At 33.2% G+C, this 20,169-nt stretch overlaps 1 protein-coding gene across 1 annotated transcript; it reads left to right on the forward strand.

The window, feature by feature from the left end:
• Positions 1-227: 227 nt before the first annotated feature.
• SULT1E1 (sulfotransferase family 1E member 1) lies at positions 228-19,111 on the forward strand. The gene is made up of 8 exons (XM_055296259.1): positions 228-324; positions 2,719-2,872; positions 4,628-4,753; positions 5,754-5,851; positions 10,515-10,641; positions 12,460-12,554; positions 15,946-16,126; positions 18,218-19,111. The coding sequence occupies exons 2-8, from the start codon at positions 2,728-2,730 to the stop codon at positions 18,328-18,330; spliced, it is 885 nt and encodes a 294-aa protein (XP_055152234.1). The 5' UTR covers positions 228-324; positions 2,719-2,727; the 3' UTR covers positions 18,331-19,111.
• The last annotated feature ends 1,058 nt before the right edge of the window (positions 19,112-20,169 follow it).

Raw genomic sequence — 20,169 nt, forward strand, 5'->3', positions numbered from 1 at the left:
AGACTTAGGAATTTGAATATGAGCCAAATAATTTAAAAAATAACAACAGGATATTTCTACATCTCTATGAATGAACATGACTCTGTGTGGTTACTGCAGCTGCAGGTATGTATTTATATCTACATTAATTATTGCATCATGAACTTCATGAAACCAAGCCCCCAAATTAATCTCCACCTCCTTCTCTGGCATTCAGGATATAAACTCACCAGAAACATTCCAAATGCAGAAGTGGTTCTCATCTTTTTTTGCAGCTTAAGATCTGCCTTTGTATTTGAAGAGATCTAAACTTGATCAATTTCTTTCACAGGATCAACTAAACAGGTTGTACATTTTTATTATTAATATCAATACTTAGATTTTAGATATATAAAATATAGAATGCAAATTATATACTACAAAGCTGTTAAAAATAAAATATACAAAGACAAAAGTCTTCATTAATACTTTAATTAATGATGTAAAGCATTTAAAACCTTTTAAAATAATTTGTTGTTAAAAATAATATTTTACATTTATGTAGTATTTTGTTGCATATTGCTTTAGTGTAAAATTACAGTAGCATTGCTATCTTAAAAGTGCTGAATGCTGGACATGTTCTCCATTTTACCAATGAGAAAATAAAGCAAGCAGGGTAGAAGGAGGTAGAATAGAGATTGACTTTTAGATTTGTGTTCCTGTGATAAGGGGTCTTGCAAATAGGGGCTTTACTTTCATGTAAGAAACTTCAGATAAATATGACAGAAATCCAAAGTCCTTGGTAAATAATTAATATGTAGGTCATTGACATATATTGCCTTTTGAATCTGTGAATCCTTACTTAGTAGAAACTAGAGAGCTCCTTGATCTAATAATTGAACTTAACAAATATTTCTGAACATCTGCTTTGTGTCATAGTGCTGGAGACTGGGATAGAAAGATGTACAAAAGTCACTTTGCCCTCATACAGGTAAATCTAAGCGAGTAGGGACTATGAGAACCCTATGTATCTGTATCCACCATAGTATTCTAGCACTGACTACACGGCCTAGGAACAGGGTAAGCATTCACACAGGGAGTATTTGCTGGATAAAAGGCAGGTTGGAAGATGCAGGAGGGGAGTATGCAGAAAGGAAGGAAGAAAGAGAGGAAGGAGAGAGGGAAGGAAAAACACTTTCTGAGTTTAATTGAATTTATAAATCATATTTTTAACAATTTTTATTGATGTTTATTTCTGAACAACTGACCTACATACTCAGGATACAAAATTGACAATTTCTAATTGAAATAGATCTTTTGAGAAAATGGGGATCACATAGGAAGTAAATCCATACATTGTAATATAAGACAATTTACCAAAAGGAATAGAATGAGAAAATATATTTTATTACATGCCACCTACTTTGCCTCTCAGACCAAAATTGACTATGAAGGGGTAGCTGGAAGTCAGCCAACTACTTAATGATAAATCTACCACTCCCAGCTGACTATAAGCCAATTCTTACAAACTTGGCTGAACACCAAGAAAGTAATTCACATGAGTAAGCAAACCAATAGGCAGGACAAGTCTTGGTGCATTTTATACACATTTCTTCTAGTGAAAGATCTGTTTTTTGAGACTAAGGAGAAGGCTTGGGGAACAAGTGATTTATTGATAAGGCTGATTTGCATTTTGGAAATAGAAATCTCATATTTTGGTGACATTACATCTGATATGATGTAGAGGAAGGTTTTTTTAAAAGTTGAGATTGTCCTAAGGGCTGGGGCAATTTGTGTGTGTAGAACTTATCAGGCAGGTTTTTGGGCAAACATGAACAGGAGGACGATCTAGAAAGGCTAATGTCAGGAAAGACAAAATGTGTTGGGAAGCTATGTCAGAAACTTGAAATAAGCTAAGTTTGGCAGTTGAAAAAACAAGATACTAAAGGAATTTGAAAGCTAATGAAAGAAAGTATGCCTAATTAAAAATTCTGTTAATACCCTTGAACATGAAATAGATTGTCATGGGATCAGGAGATGAATTAGGAAATGATAACCATCTTGCTTAACCTTATCATTTTTTAGCCAAGACATTCAATGGGAGTATCCACTACCTTATTGATCAAATGGGGAAAAAAGTAATTTTAAAGGTCACAGAGGAATCCTTTATACTCTCAAGATTCCATTTCTTTGATATAACCATTACAGTGTCATTAATTTCATCTTCTTTTCTTTTAAATACATTCACCAAGCATTTGGTTTATTTTTTAAAAATGATACATATTCGGGAAATCAAAAATCTCTGACTTAGATACCCGGCAATAATAATCAAATGTAATGATCTTTATTGTTATTTGACATATACATAATTGGATAATTTGCTAAAATATCGTAATTCTGGACCTCTTTGTCTTTTTATATGCCCTAGCAATTTCGAAAGAAATTGAAGGCTCTGTGGTTTTTATTTATCACAGAATAAATATAATTGAGTATATCCACATTTTTATTTAGTTTTAAGCATTTTACTTCATAATCACTTGTGCTTTCCTATCATTTTATGTGTTAGACATCTTTCTAATACAGTTAAAACCTCTCTACATACCAAAACTATTTAATACTCAACTTTACTATGTTTTTGCCCCATATGTGCAACAACTAAGAAGTGCTAGAGATGTCGGAGGGTCCCGTTATATACACAGTTGTTAATGGTGAAATATTGTTAAGTACGTACAAAGAATAAAGCAGAGTTTTTTTTTTCAGTGTACTACAATGAATTCTGAACTTGACTATTATGAAAACTTTGAAGAAGTCCATGGGATTCTAATGTATAAAGAGTTTGTCAAATATTGGGATAATGTGGAAGCATTCCAGGCAAGACCAGATGATCTTGTCATTGCCACCTACCCTAAATCTGGTAAATCTCTTTGTTGTTCTTTTTTCACCTAAACATAATAAACACACTGTAAATGGTAAATATTAAGGTGTTCGTGTTGTACACACTCATTCTCTATATTAAGAACAGATGTGGTAGTTTTGATATGGACATAGAAAAGGTAGCTCTATTCCATGACCACTATTTTTACCTATAACTTGAATAGCACATTGACAAATGGATGTTGTTGAGCACAGTTAGAAACTTACATAATATATACTAATGAACCTGTATTCATCCCATAATAAAAATTTAAAACTACCAAGTGTTTACCTTATGTCATTAATGTTGTTGTATATACGGAGTATGACCACCACTTTTTACAGATACTCTAAAACTGTCTTTCAGCTCACCAGCTCTTTAAGTCTATCTACAAAACTCCAGTTTTAAGCATAGTTCTGAAGTTTTACAACTATAGACTTTTAGAAATTAGACTAGTCCGAATTCATATTTCTTCATCTGGTTGTTCCATTTACCACTTAAAAATAAAGCCAAACACACTAAGTATGCCCGTGGTTATATTGACCCTAAATCTGCTTCTTTATTTTCTTCCCTATTGGAATAAATGGCAGCACAATACCAGTCATCTGAAGAGGAAACCCGTGAGCTATTCCAGTTTCAATCCCTCTGGCTTATCCATCTGGCATTTGGAATCAGTCAAAATGTTTTGGTCATTTAGTCTGGTAGATAGGTCTCACAGTCGGCCTCTTAACAGGTCTCTTGTCTCCCTTTCTATCGATCCCTCCTCCACTACTGTGTTTATTCTGGCACTAGAGAAATTCTTCTAAAACACAATCCTGATAATCTTGCTTTTCTGCTTAATATAATATATGTCAGTACCTTTCCATGATTTTTATAAAAATAACTCGGACTATTTAATATGAACTACAAGGCTTGCTATCTGCTTGCCTGAGCCCCAACTCCTCTCTTCAGGTAGACCCTTTGATTTAGGTCTTATAGTCTATTTGCAATTATCTTCCTAACCACTATACCATTCTTAAGTACCAACTTTAGATTAAAAAGAGAGACTGGGCTTCTGCCTGATAGAACTTTTTTTTTACCTCCCCCAAGTGGTGAATTTATGCCATTAATTCTTAAGGCTAAGCTGAAGGATCACATCCTCTCAAAGGCATTTCTTGTCAAAATATCATGTCAGCAGCAACAACAGTAGCAGCAGAACACTGTGTTATAGATTTCTTCTTGGCAGTTATTTAAATCCCTGTGCCATATTATACAATAGTATCTTAATAAAAACAAAATTTATTGTAGCTATTGAACAATGTCACTGACTTCAAAAGGCCTTTAGCTCCCTAAGGACAGGAACCAGATTTATCCTTTGCTAAGTTTTCTGACCTAGGACCCAATGTGAGACATAATATACCATCAGTAGAGTTTTTGATGGGAAGCATGCTTATTCAAGTCTTCTTACTTTTTAGATGTAAAAATTGAAGTCCAAAACTGTTATCAGTTTGCACAATGTCGTAATTCATCACGAACAAATTTGGACACAGGTCTCAGGTGTGCTTTACTATAACATTTATCTTTATCTCTTGAGGTTATTTTTGTGTCCTAAACATAAAATATTATACAAAATATTTCCTGAGTCTGTGGCTATTCAGACACCTTTTAAATAGTATTGCATTGGTACCTTCCAACTTTTTCCATCCATAAATCCAGCACTAATGTCATCAACTCTACATGGTCAGCAGGAGACTCAGGTTTATTTAATTTTTACAGGTACAACCTGGGTTAGTGAGATTGTGTATATGATCTATAAAGAGGGTGATGTGGAAAAGTGCAAAGAAGACGTAATTTTTAATCGAATACCTTTCCTGGAATGCAGAAAAGAAAACCTCGTGAATGGTAACGTTCAAGTTGATTTTAAAAACTATTTGCACATATTCTAAGATGTGTATGTATATAGTACAAGCAACGAGATTATAAGCAAGAATGGCAATTAGTATCAGGTCTTCTACATAAGACAGCATATAAATTTAAATTTAAATTTAAATTTAAATTTAAATCTTGACAGGCTTTGCAGTATAGCATGTGTACAGCAAGTGTCTGGAATAGAGTGAATAAGGACAATTCTTATATGCCTTCAGCAGAGTTTAGTAGTATGTAAACATTTATTTCTCTGTGGACTAGATGAGATGATATTTTAAATACTGAGAAAAATACCCATAAATTTTTCAATGATATATGCAAAAGTATATTTACCACAGATTCTTTTAATATTGTGGAAAATTGGAAACAACCTAAATGCTAATCAACAAAAGAATAGTTAAAGGTTGTATAATAACACTATAAAATCATTAAAATTTTTTGGAAGTTTCTTGAAATTGCAGTTTAAATATAATATTTTGAGAGAAAAGGACAATTAGAAGCTATCAAAATGTTCATCTGTGTGCATGGTATTGGGATGGCTATAAATTTGAGAATATAAGTAGATTTGTATAGAAGGTTGCTTGCCAAAATATTAATGAGTTCTCTCAGGTGATGAAATTTTATTTCATTTTATATTTTTCTATGTAACTTTCTCTATCTATATTTCTTTCTTTCATGGTAAGTATTATTATGAACACAATATAGAATCTTTTTTAATTTTTAATTTTTGTGAATATATATTAGATGTAAATATTAATGGGGCACATGAGATGTTTTGATATAGGCATGCAATGCATAATAATTACACCACAGAAAATGCAGTGTCCATTCCCTCAAGAATTTATACTTCGTGTTACATACAATCTAATTACAATATAGAATCTTAGAGTTACTTCTATTTTATAAATATCTATATAAATCCACATAAATAGTTATAATTTTTGAAGTTGCCTAACCTTACTTTTTTAAAAATCAGGAGTAAAACAATTAGATGAGATGAATTCTCCTAGAATTGTGAAGACTCATTTGCCACCTGAACTTCTTCCTGCCTCATTTTGGGAAAAGAATTGTAAGGTAACCAGAGTCAAGTGTTTTCAAAACTTCATCCAACTCCAAGAAATGATAGAATGATCTCATCAGTTATACACACTTGTTTATTTATTCTTTCATTGAATCTATAGACATTTAACAAAGGTGGAATAAATACAGTCATTGTCAGAGAGCCTATATTTTAATTCCAACTCTGTCTTTTGCCAGATGTGGTTCTAAAAAGTCCAGTTAGACTCCCTAAGCCTAAGTTTTTATATCTGTGGAAGAAAGATAATAACAACATCTTTTTCATGGAATTGTTATAAGGATTACATGATAATGCTTATAAAGTGCTTCACATAATTCCTAGCATATTGTAAACAATAAATGGTAGCTACTTTTGTATTTGTTGTTATTACTAATTGTATTGAATCTCCTCCCGTTGCAAAATACTGTGCTTGGTGTTGTTAGGCATACAAATGAACCACAAAAAGGATAGGTCAGATAACTGTCATATAATAACTATGTATTGAGTGCCTATTATGTGTTAGGGACATAACAGTAAGACACATGCAAGCTTGTCTTCATGGACACATAGTCCATTTGAGAAAAAGGACAGGTTAACAGACAAGATAAAAAGTATCATAGGTCAAGTAAGAGAGAGAATTCTAACTCAGACACTGGGGGTAGGCAAGGCATCCAGGAGCAACATATCAGCTGATATTTGAATGATGTATAGGAGTGATGACAATTCAGGGATGATCTGAGGGGGCATCTGAAATCAGTTTAGTTTAGCTGGAAGAATAAGTGTACATATTGGCTAAATAAGTAAAGGGAGATTAGCTAGGAATGGATTATAAGAAATACTGAAAGTCAAGTTAAGATGTTTGGACTCTGCCATTTTAATGGTAATGTGGAGTAATAGACATATTAAGCTGATGGTTTACACTATCAGTTTTGCTCTTTAAAAATAATATTATATGTGACCTCAAAATACAGGGAAAACATGAAGTCTGAGACCACCAATTCTGTTCTTCAAGACCTTTCCCTCACCAGTGCTGTTCTTCAAGATCTTATAGTATTATTTGCAGTCATCACTAACAAAAAGGGGATATATACCAGTCATTAAATACTTCCATTTTGTAATCTGTTACATGGCATATTTGACATTTCCTGGAGATCTACGGACAAAAATCAAAGATTGCCAGGTTAGTTTGTTTTTATCATTAGCAATCCTAGATAGACCATATATGTCCTGCTGAAGTCATTCCATGCATAAGGGCTGTCTCATTAACAAAGACCAGTTATGTACTTTCCAGGAGATGTGTCATTATTATTTTTTAAGAGATTTGACCAAGACACTTTTTTCCTTTGGAGGATAGTGGTGGACTTGCTGTTATCTCCTTACTTCTCAAATGGAGTACATACATTTATAATAGTCCAAGCCTTCACAAAGCTGCTTATTTTTGAGAGTTTATCAAAGACTAGGAGATAGTTGGAGGGATTCATGTTTGGAGTATTTCCAGGGTGATTTACAGAGAAACAACAACAACAAAAAAATAAAACAAATAGAGGATATTTGTAAATATCCTTTATGCAACTAGATACCGGATATTTGGAATGATGGAGTAGAAACTATAAGTGATAAAGAGAAGAAAGTGAAAAAAAGTAACAGGCTAGTAGATAATATAAATAACTGAGGCCAATGGATTTGAGCCATTGGTGTGATTGTAGGAGAGGTATGTAGAATAACTGATGGGGAAGAAGGAAGAAGCGGGATTTCTTGGAAGAAAAGATTATGGCTCAGGATAATTCTTCAAAAGTGAAACCTTTATGGTGAAGGCAAGATTCAATATTTGGTTACAAAAGTGGTTACAAAAGTCTGAAGTAACAGAAGTAATGATCAATGACTACATGAACTTAGAGAATCAAGTAGATCACACATACCAACAATAAAATTACACAGAATGTTAAAAGAATTTGAATGGAGAGTGAAACCATGAGGCAGGTGTTCAAATCTTCAGTTAAAGCAAGGGAATGGCCACAAGCTTAGAAATGGCATCAGATAGGAGAGGTATAAATTAGTTAGTTAAGTATCATAGGAATAGCATAAGGGTCTTTTTTTTATTATACTTCAAGTTTTATGGTACATGTGCACAATGTGCAGGTTTGTTACATACGTATCCATGTGCCATGTTAGTGTGCTGCACCTATTAACTTGTCATTTACATTAGGTATATCTCCTAATGCTATCCCTCCCCGCTCCCCCACCCCACAACAGGCCCTGGTGTGTGATGTTCCCCTTCTTGTGTCCAAGTGTTCTCATTGTTCAATTCCCACCTATGAGTGAGAACATGTGGTGTTTGGTTTTTTGTCCTTGAGATAGTTTGCTGAGAATGATGGTTTCCAGTTTCATCCATGTCCCTACAAAGGACATGAACTCATTCTTTTTTATGGCTGCATAGTATTCCATGGTGTATATGTGCCACATTTTCTTAATCCAGTCTATCATTGATGGACATTTGGGTTGGTTCCAAGTCTTTGCTATTGTGAATAGTGACGCAATAAACATACGTGTGCATGTGTCTTTACAGCAGCATGGTTTATAACCCTTTGGGTATATACCCAGTAATGGGATGGCTGGGTCAAATGATATTTCTAGTTCTAGATCCCTGAGGAATCGCCACACTGACTTCTGCAATGGTTGAACTAGTTTACAGTCCCACCAACAGTGTAAAAGAGTTCCTATTTCTCCACATCCTCTCCAGCACCTCTTGTTTCCTGACTTTTTAATGATCGCCATTGTAACTGGTGTGAGATGGTATCTCATTGCAGTTTTGATTTGGATTTCTCTGATGCCCAGTGATGCTGAGCATTTTTTCATGTGCCTTTTGGCTGCATAAATGTCTTCTCTTGAGAAGTGTCTGTTCATATCCTTCGCCCACTTTCTGATGGGGTTGTTTGTTTTTTTCTTGTAAATTTGTTTGAGTTTTTTGTAGATTCTGGATATTAGCCCTTTGTCAGATGGGTAGATTGCAAAAATTTTCTCCCATTCTGTAGGTTGCCTGTTCACTCTGATGGTAGTTTCTTTTTCTGTGCAGAAGCTCTTTAGTTTAATTAGATCCCATTTGTCAATTTTGGCTTTGCAAGGACTTCATGTCTAAAACACCAAAAGCAATGGCAACAAAAAGAATAGGGGTCTTTAAAATGCAGAATTTTTAAGATAGATTACAATCACAAGTGAATCATTGAGAAACTGGTAACTTTGACTCAAGAGAGTTGCAGTGCAAGTCATATCTTCAGGAAAGAGCTAGATTTCTCTTGAGGACAGAAAAATGAGCATGTACAGTAAAAACTTTGGGATATTGAATAAGATCTGCCAAAATAAAGAATATAAACTAATAGAAGTTTAGGGAAAGAGAGGTCACTCTTTTTTTCTATCTGGGAAAATAAGAAGCCTCATGGAGGACCTGAAGGCAAGCTATAAAATATGGATAGCATTTTGAGAAACAAAAAACATTCAAGAAAGAGAGACTAGAACAAAGAAGACAAGGGGTGAAAATTCTGAAGTAAATTAATGCATACAGTGGCAAAGGGTTCCATTCAGCTAACAGATGAAAAGAACTAGGAAGAGTTATAAGTAAGATTGGAAAAGTTCAATATGGCTGATGATGGATTTTATATGAAAAATGTTCACTTTTATTCTGCAGTTTTTAGAGGCTTTTACAAGAGGGCTATAAAATGAGAGCTATACATCTAAGAAAAAGCTAGATTTCTACAAAATTGTTAGAAAATGTCATCAGTAAGACAATTTAGTAGCTTTAGTCGTATTCTATAAACAGTGGATACTCAACAGCATCCTTTCATTACATTGCTTAGGTGCCTGAGGGCCTAAGTAGAAGCCCATAAGGATACTGGACTTTACTTTCACAGATCTTTTCGTGTAACATTGAGTATCAGACCTAGAGTGGCCACAGATGATCTAACACAAATCATTTGTTTAGTAAAGAAAACATTTAGGTCAAAAATTACTGGTACTGTTTATTCTTCGTGCCAAAACTAGAAACTAAAACCACAGTTTTCTGAAAACTAATTAACTGGTATTTCTTCTGCATGTAAAATGGAAACTAACAAGGTGTTGGCAGAGATTATATTTTCAATGAGATCAATGTGCATCTAAACAGAACCTCATAAACATGTTTTTTTTCCTGTAATATTGAAAGTGAAGAGACCTCAGAACTATTTTTTTAATTATGTAGAGTGATGGTGTAGTATAAAGACCAGAGCACTGTATAGTTGACTGAATGATATGCCAAATGGTTTACTCTCATTGATTTACTCTCAATGCTATATTACTACTAAATTTCAGCTTAATCTCTTCACTAATACATTGAGACTAATAAATAATGTAACTGACTTAATTTATACTGATAAAATTTACAATACTCAAATGAGGTATTATGTGTGAAAATGGCATAATAATGTTATTCTGTTTGTAGTGAGAACAAATAGAACAACACTACAAAAACCACAGTCACCTCAGGTTATTGAAGACGTCTTTATAAATAATTGTACATGTTTTATGTATTTTGTAAAATTAATATGTATTATGTTTATATTTGAAAACATAAATCCTTTTTTAAAAAATCTTGATGAGACTGTTTGAAAAAAATGTTAAGTGGTTTAATATACAATTTCATCCTCTTAGGTAATCTATGTTTGCCGGAATGCAAAGGATGTGGCTGTTTCCTTTTATTATTTCTTTCTAATGGTGGCTGGTCATCCAAATCCTGGATCCTTTCCAGAGTTTGTGGAGAAATTCATGCAAGGAGAGGGTAGGAGCAGCTTCTTTACACTTAATTTTCCTCAAGGTGATATAAGACAAATGCCATCTCCAAGTAAAAGTTTTTATCTGTTCTGGTATGCTTTCTTCCCTGATTCATAGTTAAAACACAGAAATTCTAAAGGCGCCTGGAGGTTTAGAGCAAGCATACTGTGTCCAGATGTAGATGGCAAATTGCAGAATCTGAGCACTCTGGTCCAACACCTAAAAATAAATATATAGAAGTATGTCTGGGGGCTGGGGGTAGTAATTTTACTCTCCAAGATTGAGACTCAGTGTCTGATTTTCTGCCTTGTCTCTTTTTAGTAGAAAACAATGTTTTACACCTAATTATTACAACTCTATTGAACAATGGGTTGGGGAGAGATTAGAGAAGAGAGAATGTTCACTTATTTCCAATAAAATTGCCAGGTTCTATATGAATATGGATTTCGCAAAGAAGTTTAACTATCTACAAAACTCTTCCTCATTCTACCTAGAGTGCAATCTGAATATTTTAACCAGATTTCTCAAATTTGTTGAGAGTTACTTGAGCAGATATTCTGGAAAATTTTTCATTTTTATTAAACACTTTGACTAAAGTGTTTAGATTTGAGGAAGAAAGGGTGCAGGATAGTCTAGTATTCACTAAAGAAGGCCATTCTGATCATGTAGTAACAATTATAAAGAAAAATAATAATGTGTTTTCATATCCACTGATGATAATATTGACTCAAGACAAGTAGGGTATATGTGCTTTGTGTTTGTTGCTACGTTTTGGGAAAATTTTTGCTAAAGCATAATGAGTAACTATGTTATATGATGAAATTCACACTATTTTGACATACATAGATTATCTAACACACTTTGCCTCTCTTGCTACAGAGAACTTTGCTTAAGATATACAGCTGATCTATTCTAATTTCATGATCATCTATTTATATTTATTTGTTGCTATTATTGCTATTATTGTCAAGACCTCCACTGTAGGGCAGAGAAATATAATTTTGTATCACTACAAAGGGAGAAATAAGATTTATAGTGATATAAATTTATAGTGATATAAATTTCACTGTATAACATTTTCCGTAAAGAAAAATTCCCTAATGGAGTCGAAGAACAGAGGAGGTATACAATGACTTCAGGCAAAGCAGAACCTTTTGACTCACACAACATTATATTATTTTGTCAGCTTTATATTTTATGAAACATTTGTAGTATGAGTGAGGGAAGAGAAAGAAAAAGGAAGAGACAGCATTTGGTTATATTACATCATTTCTAAAATCTAATTTCCTGGAGTGAGAATGACACTAAGGATACCTAGGAGAACACTCCTTCCCATGTAAACTAATAGTGTAATAAATACTCATATAGTTACTAGTTTTAGTTGCCAAATCTAGTTTGTAAATGGTAAATTTGAGACCGGAACTATATTCTTCTGATTATCAGACCACTGATAGTTTCACTAGGTCAACTCCCTCCACTAACAATTTGATTTTACATACACACATACACACACACACACACACACACACAAACACACCAGTTTCAACAATTTTCTCATAAGCTTTAAATCAAATTGATGAGAGAACTTTCCTGTTTTTCTGTCATAAACTATGTTATATGATGAAATTCACACTATTTTGACATACATAGATTATCTAACACACTTTGCCTCTCTTGCTACAGAGAACTTTGCTTAAGATATACAGCTGATCTATTCTAATTTCATGATCATCTATTTATTTGTTGCTATTATTGCTTGAACACTAGTTTTCAAGCAGTTTTAGAGATGATACCATTTTTACACTGTTTTTCTCTCTAATTTTAGTTCCTTACGGTTCCTGGTATAAACATGTAAAGTCTTGGTGGGAAAAGGGAAAGAGTCCACGTGTACTATTTCTTTTCTATGAAGACCTGAAAGAGGTAAGGAACTGGGAACACATAAGCAACTTGGTAATTTCTAAGATGTTAAAATACTCTGGATACAAAAATATTCCTTTAAATAAATGATGACAGCCATCTCATAAATTTTTAAAAGGAAAGGACCAAACACAGATACTTTAGCATAGATTTGAAGCTAGCAAATAAAAATATTCTGAAAATAAATACATTTTAAACCAGAAGTCTCAAAAATTTCAAAGAAAAAATTTGAAAGAACTTGACTTCATGAAACAATAACACACGCACACAGACACACACACACAGACACACACATTCACACACAAGGAATCAACATGGGCAAGCAATTAACTGGTCTTCAAATGTGGAGATGTTGCAATTGTTAGATGGGTCCTATAAAATAACCATGCTTAATATGTTTAAATAAATAAAAGATGAAATTTTTAAAAATACAAAGAAACAAAAGCTATTAAAATTGACAGCAGATTTGAAAAAAATAGCCAAATAGAATTTCTAAAAATAATTAAAAAATAAATATGAAAAATTAAGAGATGGGTTCAATAATAGATTAGACATGGCTACATAGTGAATTATTGAAGTAAAAGATGGAGCTAAGGAAATTCTATAGAATGTAGCACAGTGAGATGAATAGGCTATTTGATGAAAAGTAATGGTTCTTACTAAGTATTAGCATTTAAAAAATAAAAATGTTTTTGGTATATAAGATATAGTGATAATGTCTCACATATATCAACTCAAACTTCCAGAAGAAGAGTGTAAAGAGAATGCTAAAATATCAATACACAAAATTTTTATGGCCTTAAAATTTTCTCATAATCTAATTTTTCCTCAGCTTTATTGTTAGTGTAATTCAAAATAAAAATCACTATGAGATACCTGTTTTATACCCACTACACAGATAACAATTTAAATATCTGACAATAACAAATATTAGAATGTGAATCAGTGAAAAGTAACACACTGTTGATCATAGTGTAGAAAGACACAAACACTGGAAACAACTTGTCATTATCTAGCAAAGGCAAACATGCACATAATTCAAGACCCTGAAATTCTACTCTTAGACATATACTCTAGAAAAACTCTGGCTTGTGTACATTAGGTTAGAAATTCAATAATTTTCATAGTAGCATTCTTAATAACTGCAAAAATTGAAAACAACCCAGATACACATATACCAAAGAATCCATATATAATGTATTTTATTGTATTACAATTAGATATTATACTATAATGAAAGGAAATACACTTTAAAAACACACATCAGTTAGGTAAAATCAAACTATACGTTGTCCAGAGATTCATACCTAAGTTTGAAAACTATAAAGTAGAGCAGATAATAATTTGAAATTAGCAGTTTTTTTCCTTTTCTTTTCTTTCTTTCTTCTTTTTTTCCTTTTTTTTTTTTTTTTTTTTGATTGTTTTGTTTTTGTAGGATGGGAAGAGAGGTGAACGGAACTCAAAAGAAAAAAAAAAAACTAAGAAAACTGTGAATGTTCTATTCCATAAGTTAAGTAGTAGGTAATAGGTGCTGCATATAGTTTTCCTCCTTAAATGAGATATATACATATAGCTCATAATTTTTAAAACATAGTAAACATAATCAGTTTCTTTATTAAGAGGTGAGAAATTTCCTCTATTTTCTTATCCTTTGCTATCACCAAAAAAGCAATGGATATCCATGTCTTATTCATATATTTGAATAAACATTAAAATCCTTTATGGTATTTCAGTAATTTTAGAGTTGTTTTTGGTGAACAATTATTTAAAATAAAATCACAAATAATATTTTATAAATTAAATTAGGTATTTATAGAATTTAACACTAGATCAAATTTGAATAAGAAAAGCAGTCATGATCTACAGTTTATTATATTATCCAATACTGTGTTCTGTAATTAGACTATGAATGACAGTGAATTTGAAGTACACAAACAAAATTAGTTACTCCAACTGTCTTCCTCCACTTCAAACTGTCCATGTCTACTTACTCCCGATTTTGGCCAATAATAGCCATGTTTAGGTTTCCTCTATATTTGAATTAATAAGGCTAAGAATATACAAATTAATTTTTATTTGTTTCTACAATGTAACCAGTAGAAAGAAAACAAGACATTATCACTATATATATATACACACATATCTGTACATATAAAATAAAATTTTGTGTATATATTATATATATACACATACATGTGAGATGCCTATTTTACACCCATATATACACATAATCTTTTTTCTTGCGTCTTGAAACATCATCTTTTTTTAATTTTAATTTTTAATTTTTATGGGTACATAGTAGGTGTGTATATTTATGGGGTACATGACATATTTTTATATAGGCCACCATCTGTAATAATCACATCAGGGTAAATGAGGTATTCATCGCCTAAAGCATTTATCATTTCTTCGTGTTACAAACATTCCAATGATAGTTTTTAATTATTTTAAAATGTACAATAAATTATTGTCGACTGTAGTCACCATGATATGCTATCAAATACTAAATCATTCTATCTAGCTCTATTTTTGTAATTATTAACAATCCCCACTTCTCTTTTGAGTAAGATAGACAAGTAAATAAAACATTACAAAAATATACATGTGGCAAATTAGATTTATTTAAACAATTATGGGAGCAAAACAGGGTCATCTACCCAAAATTAGAATAGCCAAGGATATTATCCCAAATAAATTGGCAGATAAGCTGAAATCGAAAAGGCAAACTACAATTTATTGAGCAGAGAATTTAGAAACAGCATTTGATTGGCATAGAGAGGAATGTGCACTTGAATACACGTTGGGGTTAGTATTGCAAATAGTTGCACTGAGTGATATAGCTGAATAATGGGGTATATTATAGTAGTGGCACAGATATGGGGATGTTTGTAGCTATGGTGTATAGAGAACTGATGTTGCATTGTGAGTATTTGACCTTTTACACCTTTTCTTAATCTTTCTTGTTTCTTTGTTTCTCACTAATTACACCAATAAATTAGGAGAAAAATGAAAATTGCCTGTATATTTTTATCCCCCAAACTTGATTTTTCACAGGGGACTTTAGGTTTTGAGTATGATGTTTGTTTTCATAGATAACATCTATTAAGTGTGTTTATGCATCAAGGACTACAATAAGCATTCACAAACATCTCATTTAGTTTTTTGAATAATCTTAAAGTATCTTTTATAAACATTTTATGGATGAGGAAAATTATACCTAAAACAGCTTTTATAAAATTCCCCCAAAAGTGTTTTTTTTTTCTCATTAGAAATCTAATTCTAATATCAGTAGGAGAAGAGAGAAAGGTTTGTTTTTTCTCTTTCGTTTAGATAGTGATTTATTCAGTTTTAGCAATTTTAGCAATTTAGTTCTCAAAACATTTTCTCTCCCTAGGATATCAGAAAAGAGGTGATAAAATTGATACATTTCCTGGAGAGGAAGCCATCAGAGGAGCTTGTGGACAAGATTATACATCATACTTCGTTCCAGGAGATGAAGAACAATCCATCTACAAATTACACAACACTGCCAGACGAAATTATGAACCAGAAAGTGTCGCCCTTCATGAGAAAGGGTGAGAAAAATGTGGTTTGCCTCGATACTACAGGAAGTCACAAGGTGACCTGGTTATAGGCAAAAATCTAGTAGGTATTTTAATGCCTATGAACCCAGCTTAAGTTTTCTTCATCAGTCTCTCATATTTAAATACACTCTTTAAGTTACACTTCTATTATATTGCAATTACCTGTTGATTATTTAGTATATGCATCATATTATGTTAAAATAACTAGCAGACACCTCAATCTCAGCATTGGAAATAAAATCACACCCTACTAGCTGTAATTTACCAAGCCTATGTGCCTCAGTGTTACAACATATATCATATAGTTCCTTTAAGTTCTAACCAGAAATTCCGCAGAAAGATTTTATTCCTCTCTCTTTTTGAGTTGAAGAAATAAGTTTAGAATAGTTCGTCAACTTTTTTTTTAACAAGTAGCAAACACCTTTCAAGCGTAAATGGCAAAAAATAGAAATTCAAATATAGCTCTGTTTAGCAAAAAATATCAACATATAAGAAGAAAAAAATTCTATTTGGGGGGAGACACAGCTTGATGAGATATAGCCAGTTAACAAATTTAAAGGCATGGAAGATATTCAGATATTCAGAGCACTGGGACACCAGTCTATTTATATGTGAGGAAGCAGAAACAAACAGAATAGAATCAAATCTTGCTCTTTGAACCATACTGTCAGTGAGAGAGTCAGGGAATTTGTAAAATAACAAATCTGGCACTGGGGAAAAAAACAAAAGAGAACAGGGATCCACTGAAAAGAGATTCAGTTCTCAAACTATATTTTAATTATGTACTCTTTTGATTATATGTTTCCTTTTTCAAAATTCCACATATAAATATTACAGAGGACTTAAAACAGTTGTCTTACTTGCAAACGGTGACTTGCTGCTGTACCCTCAGAACCTATCTGATTTTTTTAGGACACACATTTTCTGTCTTCTGGTTTTTGGGTTATTTCGGTAGGAAAGTTTAGAGCTCCTTGAGCAAGAGGGCAAGTGAACTCTTGAATAGTTTAAAAAAGAAGGTGGGCCGGGCTTGGTGGCTCACACCTGTAATCTCAGCACTTTGGGAGGCCAAGATGGGCGGATCATGAGGTCAGGAGATCGAGACCATCCTGGCTAACACGGTGAAACCCCGTCTCTACTAAAAATACAAAAAATTAGCCGGGTGTGGTGGTGGGCACCTGTAGTCCCAGCTACTCGGGAGGTTGAGGCAGGAGAATGGTGTGACCCTGGGAGGTGGAGCTTGCAGTGAGCCAAGATAGCTGCACTGAACTCCAGCCTGGGCCACAGAGCGAGACTCTGTCTCAAAAAAAAAAAAAAAAGAAGAAAAAAAAAAGAGAAGATGAATTCCTTCTGCAAGGTGAGTGTTGGAAGTATGTTGGAAAGCAAAACAGGAAAAGCCTGCTGGACTATTGTAATTACCCAGATGAGAAACACTCTCCGATGGCAGTAGCAGAAGTGTTTAAGAGGCAGTAGCAGAAGTGTTTAAGAGGCAGTAGATATAAAGAAAGCCTGAATATAAATAATGAATTAGATGTGTGGTTAAGAGAATAACGTCCAGGCTTATGTGTCGATATCTGGTGTTGACACTACACAGGTCATTAAAATGTAAATGGAGAAAACACAATATGCTAAGGAATAAAATGAATTTATTTTTGAACTAATTGAATTTGAAAATTTGGACATTTTTCAGGTGGCAAAGTCATGTAGGCAGTTGTATATAAAGCATAAGTCTGGATTTTAGTGCTATCAGCATTAAGATGATATTTAACACCTTGAGAGTGGGTAAAACATGGATCTTATCCTGGGAGCCCCAACAACTGAGATGAAACTTGAGAAGAAACATAAAGTAAATGGCCTAAGAAGAAAGAATCAGAGAATTAAATGTGTTGTTTTTTAAACCAATTAGGACAAATCCATCTTTGTAAGCCCAAAAAAGTATATCATTAATGGGATACATTTGATTCCTAAAATTGAGAATTACAAGTATAATATTTGATTAGGTGTTAATGAAAGTGATGAAATTAGCAAACCTAATGATTCTTTTTTGAAGACTTAATATTTATTGCACTTTCTTTTTTGTTACAGGAATTATAGGAGACTGGAAAAATCACTTTACAGTAGCCCTGAATGAAAAATTTGATAAACATTATGAGCAGCAAATGAAGGAATCTACACTGAAGATTCGAACTGAGATCTAAGAAGGGCTTTCTTTACTTAACATATCTGATATTAAAGATTTCTTTTCATTATTCTCCACTTTTTCTTATTTTAGATTGCTAGAAAAGACATAATCATGGATTATGTTGACATTTTCTTTTTAAATTTTTGTTTAACATTTTTTTTTTTTGAGACAGAGTCTCACTCTGTTGCCTAGGCTGGAGGACAGTGTCACAGTCATGGCTGATTGCAGCCTTGACCTCCTTGACTCAAGTGATCCTCCCACCTCAGCCTCCCAAGTAGCTAGGACTACAACCATGTGCAACCATGCTTGGCTAATTTTTTTTATGTTTTTTTTTGTAGAGATGAGGTCTTACTATATTGTCCAGGCTGGCCTTGAATTCCTGGGCTCAAGCCTCCCAAGTAGCTGCAACAACAGGCACACACCACCATGATCAACTAATCTTATTTTTATGTTTTATATAGACAGGGGCTTGCTATAGTGTCCAGGCTGGTCTGAAACCCTTGAGCTCAAGTGATCTCCCCACACCAGCCTCCCGAAATACTGGGATTACAGGCGTGAGCCACCATGCCTGGCCCAGGTAACATGTTTATTGAGCTGTACATATATATGAGAAATAAGAAACTTTTTTTTTCCTACTATCATCTCTTAAATTTTGTTTTCTTTTTCTTTTGCTTCCTCTTCTTCTTTTCTATTTTTTATAAATATCATGCACAACTATAACCTATGGGAATGATGTAGTAACACAGATTATTCATCTTATTAAAGTTGTATTAAAAATAAACATGCATTTCAAATTATTTTTGTGATTGATTTTCCATTTAGTAGGACATTAGTACATAATAAAAATGGTGCATGATCTTTGAAGACTCTAGAAGAAAGAATGAAATAATATATAAATAGGGGGCATAACTATAGCTATGATTTCCTGATTTCCTTCCTTATTTTCTTTTACTTTCTTTTTCTTTTTTTTTTTTCGAGACGGAGTCTCACTTTGTCTCCCAGGCTGGAGTGCAGTGGCACGATCTCTGCTCACTGCAAGCTCCACCTCCCAGGTTCATGCCATTCTCCTGCCTCAGCCTTCCGAGTAGCTGGGACTACAGGCGGCCGCCACCACGCCCAGCTAATTTTTTGTATTTTTGGTGGAGACAGGGTTTCACAGTGTTAGCCAGGATGGTCTCGATCTCCTGACCTCGTGATCCACCTGCCTCAGCCTCCCAAAGTGCTGGGATTACAGGTGTGAGCCACCGCGCCTGGCCCATTTTCTTTTACTTTCTACAAAATGAGTTAATTTTAAATTTACCTTAGTCTAACTGCAATTTTTCAACATAACACAACTGATTTCCAAACATCCAAAAATAATTCCAATGAGTGTTATTTATCTTCAGCTAGTTTGAAATATTTGTGCTTTAGGGTTCCTTCTGTCCTATATGCAATCCAACAAATGTAAATGTTGTAAAATAAGTTTTAAAGAATAAGATATTTGGCAGTAAAATATAACAAAAACAGAAGAAAAAAAGAATTAAAAATTTTTATTGTTTTTTATTTAAAACATCTTCTATTTTTAAAATTGTATTCTTTTTCTGTACTATGTCTAGTCAATGCTTCCTTTCACTAACACAGAGGAGACACAAGATCATTAAATATTTACCTTGGGTCTTCAGTAGAACCCTTATCTAGACTACAATAGACTAAAAGGCCAAATCTGGGGAGAAATCCAGATGATTTATTTTCTTACTTTTTGGAGAAAAGTCCATGGATTTCTGAGCACCCTGCTCAATAGTTATAGTTTTTCAGAATCAAAGCTTTTTTTTTTTAATGTTTAACATAGTTATTCATTAAACAAAAATTGGAGAGT

Source organism: Symphalangus syndactylus, chromosome 10 (assembly GCF_028878055.3).
Source record: "Symphalangus syndactylus isolate Jambi chromosome 10, NHGRI_mSymSyn1-v2.1_pri, whole genome shotgun sequence".
Lineage (NCBI taxonomy): Eukaryota > Metazoa > Chordata > Mammalia > Primates > Hylobatidae > Symphalangus > Symphalangus syndactylus.